Raw genomic sequence first — 9,038 nt, 5'->3', positions numbered from 1 at the left:
TCCATTTCTTTTAATAAAATACAAGAAAATCGAAAATTAGCAATTTCCAAATTTAAACAAGGGACTTTTTGAATCATTTCCAAAACCTACAGGGACTTTTGATCATTTCCAGAATACAGGGACTTTTGAATCTTATTTCCAGAATACAGGGTTTTGAATTATTTCCAAAATACAGGGAATTTAGAATCATTTCCAAAAATACAGGGATTTCGAGTCATTTCCAAAATTACAGGGATTTCGAAATTCATTTCCAAAATACAGGGACTTTTGAATCATTTCCAAAGACAGGGATTTTTTAATAAATTTCCAAAATACAGGGATTTTTTAATTCATTTCCAAAAAATATAAGGGACTTTTTGAATCATTTCCAAAAATCAGGGAATTTGAATCCAATTTCCAAAATACAGGGATTGTCAACATTTTTAAAATACAGAAATTTCAATCATTTCCAAAATACGGGACTTTTGAATCATTTCCAAAAATACAGGGACTTTTGAAATCATTTCCAAAATACAGGGACTTTTGAACATTTTCCAAAATACAGGGATTTTTTTTAATTCTTTCCAAAATACAGGGACTTTTGAATAATTTCCTGACACAAAGACTTTTGAAATAATTTCCTAAAACAAGGGATTTCGGAAGCATTTCCAAAATCAGGGACTTTTTGAATACCAAAATTTCCCAAAAGGGGACAAGGGACCCCCTTTTTGGGAATTCAATTTTCCCAAAATACAGGGATTGGTTACGGGGGGGGGGGGGGGGAAAGCTTTCCAAAATACAGGGATTTCGAAATTAATTTTGCCAAATTAAGGGACTTTTGAATTCCAAAAATATTTTCCAAATACCAGGGATTTTCGAATCATTTCCAAAATACAGGGAACTTTAAAATTTTTTTTTTTTTTTTTTTTTTTTGGGTTTGAAATCATTTCCAAAATACATTTGTACTTTTGAATCATTTCCAAAATACAGGGATTTCGAATCTTTAAAATCCAAAATTTAATATTTAAAAATCGGGAATTTCATTTCAAAATAAAAACAGGGGACTTTTGAATCATTTCCAAAATACAGGGACGAATTAAATTCCAAAACAGGGACGAATTATTTCCAAAATAAGGGGACTTTTGAATTCATCCATTCAAATTAAAATAGGGATTTCCGAATCATTTCCCCATACAGGGAATCGATCAAATCCAGCAGGGATTTTTTCGGGCAATCATTTCCTTTCCATTTTCCAAAATACGGACCTTTTGAATCATTTTCCAAAATACAGGGACTTTGAATCTTTCCAAAATATAGGGACCTTTGATCATTTCCCAAAATACAGGGGCTTTTGAATCATTTCCAAAATATAGACTTTGATTTCATTTCCGATTTCCAGGATTTCCGAAAATCATTTCCAAAATATACAGGCATTTGAAAAATCATTTTGCAAAAATTTATTAGGGACTTTTGAAATCCATTTCAATACCAGGGCCTTTTGAATCAATTTCAAAATATAGGGATTCCGAATCTTTTTCCAAAATACAGGGAGGTTTCGAATCATTTGCCAAAATACAGGGATTTCGAATCATTTCCGAAATCATACCAAAATACAGGGATTTCCGAATACAGGGACTTTTGATTTCCAAAATCCAAAATACAGGGATTTCGAATCATTTCCAAAATATAGGGATTTCGAATCATTTCCAAAATACAGGGATTTCGAATCATTTCCAAAATACAGGGATTTCGAATCATTTCCCAAATACAGGGATTTCTGAATCATTTCCCAAAAATACGGAGGGATTTCGAATCATTTCCAAATATTAGGTTTTGAATCATTTCCAAAAATAAAATAGGGATTCTGTATCCATTTTTGAAATACAGAGAAGTGACAAATTAATTTCCAGACTAAAACGTTTTTAAATTAACATGACTTTCATTTTAGAAAAGCTATATTTAAGATCTTTTCCTTGGCACAGATAAGAAAGTTAACATTTGTAATGTATTTCCTGAGTCATCCGAATTATATCTTTCTTGGGCAGAAGTTCTACGAGAACGAATTTTATAGGAGATAGAGAGGAAGAAAGAGGGAGAAAGACAACATGAAATAATACATCAATTTCTCGCATCTATCCTCTCTGCCCCTTTGGCTTTCATGTGATTCACTTTATCCTCTCTCTCTCTCTCTCTCTCTCTCTCTCTCTCTCTCAGCAACGAAAGAGTGAAAGAAGTTGTGGATATATAATTCTGCATTTTGAAGAAAACAACAAGCTAGGCGAGGCTACTGAAAATTCAGATACTAAATTTGCAGTCCGCTTATCAAAATGACCATTTTACCGCCTGCACATGCACATACTTAATATTCGAACATTCATAAATAAAGATATATGCAAAACGGCACATACTCTCTCTCTATCACTAATATATGTATATATATATATACAAATATATATATATATATATATATATATATATATATATATATATATATATATATACACACACAAATGCATATTGAAAGATTAACCAAGAGAGATTGGAAAGGGCCACTCAGTTCCAGCAGAGCCTAGGCTAGCCAGCCTCTGGCAGCAGTATCAGGGAATCTGTTGGTGGTAACGGACGCGTGTGCGGGTGACAAAGAGGTGGCTCGGGGAGTCTGGCCCCGGACCCTCAGTTGCGCTGCTGTTGGCTGGTGGTGTGGATATACGGCGTGTTCTCCATGGCACTATGCTTTTGTGAGGCCTTGGCCACTGGCTTTCTACTGAATTACTAAATGAAACTGGTTTCCTTGTTTCGTGTTGAATTATGAAACAGTTTTGATAATCGTTCGGTGAATGTTTGTAAATAGTAGCGCTTGCGAAGCACAGGACTAGGGGCCGTTGGTGTAACTAGGCGATATTCTGCATAGATGGTGTAAGATGAAAACGCACTACTGGCAGACACACTACGATAATATTTCATTTCATGTTTGTATGAAACGTATGACCGTAATATGATCACGAAATGTGTCAAGTTCAATAGAGGAAGATGTGTAGAATTTCCTTCTTTGTTATAGAGCCAAACGCATACTATTAAATGCCTGCATTGCTTGCTTTTTTCAGGGTTTAGAGAGGCCACCGAAGCTCATCGGTTTCTATTTGTACATATTGCTGAGGAAATTACCTAAAACTGATTTTTTTCCCTCTCCCGACATCTTGTAACATCGTAGGACGCGCAATGAAGTCAATAGATGATTTACACCTAGAAAATAATGCCAATGACAATTCCTGAACTCTTTCAATGTGTTTTATTGTAATGATTATTCGGCGACGAGGTTAGTTGTATTAACTTACTGCTTACTTTCGCACTCTTATATTTAGAAGGAAGTTATAAATGTAAGCTTGAATTTATCAGCAAAATTGGTATAGAAAACCGACAGAAAAAACTCAGTGATAAGGGGGCATTTTTATTTTTCAAGTAATTAGGCATTGTGCTCCATTTTATTAAATCTGACTGAGGAAGCATTTATTCCAACATGACGAATAGGGAATCTTCATATTTTTTCTGTAAGTTTATGTTGAAATGAAAATGCTGCAGGAAAAAAAAATAATGTAGTTAAATGAGAGCGAATTGCTAAAACTGGGATTATTCGATCACACAGTGAACGGTGTTAGACTCCTCTTCCAAAGAAATGAGAAGGCAAAACATTCTTTAGGAAAAATGTAAGAAGGAGAATGGGTGGGCGTTCTATTGTGTAAGAAATAACGAAGAGAAAGGAGCATTTTATTGAGCTACCCTCCGGAGAACTTTGTAGGCCAAAAGAGAGAAAATCCTCCAACATTTTCTCAGGAAGTGGCAGAAAGTTTTCCTTAAATTCTTCAGAAGCCTTACCCTGCCCTGCCAGCGATGTCCATCACTCTTCCCTTGGCTTTTCTTATAATCTAGGACTTAGTCACTTCCTTTTGAACATTGTTTTCATTCCTTGCGAGGGGGTTGCTTAATCTATTCTAAGTTTTTATTTTTGGGGACTTAGGTTTACTTGCCGACCCAAATGACTGTCACAGCGAGGTCTCGAGGTCAATCATCGAAGGAAAGCAGATTTGACCTCGGGTGGGAGACTGAAGACAATAACCGCAAAGAAGCAACAAATGATCTTTAGTTTTCTGGTCACTCAGAAAATGGTTAGAGCAAGAAGAGGGAGGGTTTTCAGTCATAACAGAGATTCAAAGGAAAACGAATAGTAAGCAAGAATATTGCTTTATAACCAATGAACTGATAACCAATGAACTGATACGTGAAGTGACCTCCATGGAGGAGACACCGTAAAGTCCGTTAGTGCAGCGAAAAATATTCTTAGAATTAGAAAACGCAGAATGGTGATGCGGCCGTTGAAAAACTCATGTCACGGGCAGATGTGACTGGGTGGTTACAGTCCAAGGGAGGATTACAGTCGACGGCAAGTCGTGAGAGAAGAGCAGCGATTGAGGTCGATATTCGAGAGAATGATGTACGGCAGAAAGAGCAGGCGGACGAAAGGGAGGTTCGTAAAGAACGAAATTAATGACACGCGAGGGAGGGCAACCGGTGAAGATTACGACACCACTGCAATACGATGATGCTGAAACAAAGAGCAATGTCCCAAGATATCAACGGGAGGGAGACAAACGGAGAGAGTCGGGGGTGGGGGGGCAGGGGGACAACTGTATTTCAGGTCGAATTGAGAGGAGGCAGACTCGAGAAACAGGTGGTCACGAAAACAAATGATATTTTAATTGTAAAGGGAAATATTATGGGTGATCAAAGAAAAGGGTCTTGATTAAAAAAAATATTTTAAAAATGAGTTATGTATTTGTCACGGGAAGACTGCTAACCTGTTATTTCCTTACCTTAACGATCGCTCAAACAGGTCAGTCGATAATCATGACTGTATTCAGTTCACTGTTAAAAGGGAATATCAAGATGCAAAAATGGATGAAAACTATGTGTTTGGTGAACATTTAACAACATTGACTCGTTGTGATAGAAGACCCAAAACTTGCAATTTAGCCATAAAAATGAAATTAAAGTTAAGAGGAATCTATGGTTCTGTATCAAAAACAGGTATGAATAATTTTTGCAGAATATTCCGTGTGCAAAAGAATGAAAATTCCACAGAATTATCTTTGGTGATACTTTGTCAAATCTATAACTCTGAAACTGAAGAACCACTAATTTATCCAGAAAAAGCCGGAGACGGAGAGAGTGTTTTTATTATAAGCTGTTTATTTGCGCCAGTGCATTGTAAGGATGTAAATATGTTTGATGAAATATGGTACCATGCAAACCCTGGTATCGCAAGGGATCCAGCAGCCAAGAATAAAATATCACCGCGGGTTCTTTTGGGAATGAATAGTGCTCGGGCAGGAAGGCATGCGAAAGCAAATTCAGACATCACTGTCAAGGCCTGGAAAGATGCCTATATTCGTGATATACTTCATGGTCAGTTTATGACAAATGGAGCAATACTGAAACGAAATTTGGACATAGACAGTGGATTGCATGATACCATAAGCACTGAAAAAGAAAGTTCCCACGAACATTCTACTTTCCCCATGTTAAGATCACATGAAACAAACTTGTCCACTGGCAATACTACAAGTGTTGCCCAAGAACTTCCCGCAGCAGACGGCAGGGGTGAAAGTATTTGTGTTATCCGAGGACGGGACAGTGGCTCTGTGCCGTCCAGAGCCTTAGGCTTGCAAAAGGTAAAAAAAGGGAATGGGCTGTGTTGCGCAGGCTTAGAGGGGTGCCTAGCGCCTCCTTCCTTCCAAAGTGCAAACAACGAAAAATTGCCTTACAAAAAAGCATTCCAAGGCACTGCCCAAGGATGGGGTCTGCCTCTGGTTCTGATGATGTTGATGATGCTGGTGCCCCAGGCCTTAGGCCTGCCCGCTGTTATACGAATAGGTAAGTGATCTCCAGTTTGAATGATTATCATCCTTCTTTGTTTTCATTGTGCTTTTCTGTTCACTTGTCGTAAAAATTACCAAAGAATTTGGGAAACTTTCAGCGAATGTGGTCTCATTACAAGTAAAAGCCCTCACATTCGATGAAGCAGGACGTGGATGCCGATGTCTATGTGAATTTTGAACGCTATTTTTTCAGTGTGGAAACCATAGGCAGATTCAAAACGAGTAGACAACACACAAATCCGGAACTGGAATAAAAGTGTGGAAAGCATTGCCAAAGGTCATCTTTCTTAAAGAAGCTTTGACTTCTTAATGAAAGGCAAAAGGCAAAATGCTTTAAATGGATACTTTCAGCGAACGATGTTTAGGATAAAACGAGATGGCTCATCCCCCATTGTAGTTTTGTCATGTATATTTGTGCCTCAGGCTTCTAAATAACTTTTTGAGATACAGTAGGCTGACTCGAGTTCTCTTTTGTTTTAGGTAAGGCACGTACAACTGGCGTGCGAAAGTATACAGAAATATGCATATAAATATATATGACATAACAGTTCATATAATATATATATATATATATATATAGACTATATATATATATGTGAATGTTTTATATATATATATAATGATTAATATATATATATATATATATACATATATATATACGATATATATATATATATATATATATATATATATATATGTGAATGTTTTATATATATATATATATATATATATATATATATATATATACGTATATAATATATATAAATATATACATATATATATATATATATATATATATATATATATATATATATATATAGTAGAAATTCATTATGTATATTTCCCACATAAGTAGTACCGTCAGTTTCTTTGATACCTCATTTCGTCCACCCTTGGCTGGCAATTCCTTTCATTCCTTTTGCTGTACCTCTGCTCGTATTCGATTTCTTCCATCTTGCTTTCCACTCTCTCCTAACAATTGTTTTAGTGGTGCGTGACCTCATAGGTCCCAGCGTTTGGCCTTTTCCACAAATTCTATATGCTATTCTATTCTATTATGTATACTCAAGTAGGGCAATGCCAATAAACATACAAAGGGTTGGATTCAAAGTATTTGTTAGGAACAATCGTTTACCAATTGTTCCCTTGGTGGATTGTTGCCTCCTTTGTTTTTGTTTTTTAATTGCTGGCGAGTTGACGTCTGGTGGATGGCGTCAAACTTCGTCAGTCAGGTCCTGGAGGGGAGAACAACCAGTCAGGTTCAGAGAGGCAGTCTTGGCAGCAGAGCAGCGGAGAGTATCTGAGGACGAGTTGGTAGTTGTATCAACCCTGTCGTGAACATTCAGTGGTCGAGGAGGACCTTCATTCTGTATCTGAGGACGAGATGGTTGTTGTGTCAACTCTGTCTTGATCGTCCAGCATTCGAGGAGGATGTCCATATTGTCTCCAAGGACGAGGTGGTTGTCGTATCGGCTCTGTCTTGATCGTCCGGCATTGGACTGTTGTCCTCATTATTTGAGGAAGTGTTCCCGTTTTGCTCTGTGTAACATTATGCCGCTTCAGTGTCAATTTTAGTTATGTATTACGCTGCCTATTTCTATTTATTATATTTAGATTGTTATTGCCCTTATACAGCCTATTTTGTGATTATTCTTTTTATTATTTAGATTGTGATTTTTCATGGCTTTGTTATTGAAGGGTGGATTTTATTGTTTCTTAGACTGGTTTTAAATATTAATTATTATTGTTAGTTTGTAATTTTTTTGAGTTTTTGCCACCCAGAACCTTGACTCGCTGTACATAATGTATTTAACTCTTGTAAATAAATTAATTTTAAGGTAACTTTTTGATTTTGTTATGCTCCTCCCTCCTTTGTTTGTCACCTGTCATCAGTCATTACAGCCCAATTGCTTATTATTTTTAAGAACCTGTCGATCTCGAGAGTCGAGATCGTAATAGTATTTGTACCTGACAGGTGTTTGTAGGCGAAGTCCTGCCCTCATTAGTGAAAGATCAGCTTTTACGAATTGTCTGGGAGTTCGCTTCCCTCGTCCCGTCTCTCAAGTATCTTCTTTAAGAATAAACTTCTTGCATATTTCTTTTGAGTTTAATGGATCAAGTTTGTACATGCCATAATTAATATTCATGTTTCTTTCAAGTTCATCATTTGAATAAACTATCTTTTTTTTTCTCCTGTACAGTTGATGGTATGATTGTTTTCACTAACATTTATATTACAAAAATTCCACTGTTCACTTGTGCATATCTTACACATCTTTTCTGTAGTTCTGTGCTATTTTCTAATGTTTTTCCAATTTAACCAATATAAGTTACCACAAGACGTGCATGGAATATGGCGTACACATGCTTTATTATTGTTGGTCGAGTTCTTTATATGCACATGTTCCATTATGTTAATATTCTTAAATGCTACATAAACAGCAAAATACTTGAGTCGATGTGGAATATCTTTAACATGATTGTTGTATGGAGTTGTTGTAAATTTGTTTTTTGTTAACACAAAAATATCTTCTTGCTACGTTTTATGGACATAGAGTCAGGATATTTCAGCTTCTTGCTTACATTCTCCATCACATCTATTTAATCATCAATATCTTCAGGGAAACATATATGTAATGCTCTTATACAATGAACATAGGCAGAGGAAAGATTTGGAAAAGTAACGGATCTGGAACGTTGCTGGAGCATAGGTAGATGAGATTCCGGTAGAGTCCAACTAAATAAAGTAACCAAACAATGTTTACGGTAGGTTTTGCTCAGACGGAATGGTAACATTCCTTAAGCTCCAAGTCTGGAAACATGGATTACAAGGAGGATGTCAACTTCAGGGTTTGAAAACCCCTTTTGCCTTCATTTAACACAATGCTCTTTCGCCTGACATGAAAAACATTTTGGCTGTATATGCAAGGTCACGTGTATTGCCAACTCATGAAAAAGGTTATAAAATTCAGTTGCAATATAAAGTTATAGCAAACACAGAAAGGTTTCGTGTTCATTATATACCATTTCTTAATGTTCTTACCAACAATGTGAAAAGACGGAATTCAAGAAAGTAAAACCCAGGTAATCCTATCAGTTCATTGTGTTATATAAGGTAGTAGCCAA

General features: G+C 36.3%; 1 protein-coding gene across 9 annotated transcripts in view; it reads left to right on the top strand.

The window, feature by feature from the left end:
- The first annotated feature begins 2,587 nt into the window (after nucleotides 1–2,587).
- Nucleotides 2,588–9,038, top strand: part of LOC135198194 (glutamate receptor ionotropic, kainate 2-like) — a 394,828-nt gene continuing 388,377 nt past the window's right edge. For 8 of the 9 annotated variants that reach the window (XM_064225767.1, XM_064225771.1, XM_064225764.1 and 5 more), the window contains exons 1-2: nucleotides 2,605–2,717; nucleotides 4,868–5,907. In XM_064225767.1, the coding sequence (XP_064081837.1) occupies nucleotides 2,710–2,717; nucleotides 4,868–5,907 (1,048 nt within the window). In that variant the 5' untranslated portion in view covers nucleotides 2,605–2,709. Of the gene's footprint in view, nucleotides 2,718–4,867; nucleotides 5,908–9,038 lie in introns of all 9 variants that reach the window. The other variant, XM_064225768.1, reaches the window with a different exon arrangement.

The sequence above is a fragment of the Macrobrachium nipponense genome, chromosome 21, assembly GCF_015104395.2.
Source record: "Macrobrachium nipponense isolate FS-2020 chromosome 21, ASM1510439v2, whole genome shotgun sequence".
In the NCBI taxonomy this organism is placed as follows: domain Eukaryota; kingdom Metazoa; phylum Arthropoda; class Malacostraca; order Decapoda; family Palaemonidae; genus Macrobrachium; species Macrobrachium nipponense.
The sequence above is the reverse complement of the archived record's forward strand: the minus strand, read 5'-3'. Positions and strand labels throughout refer to the sequence as shown.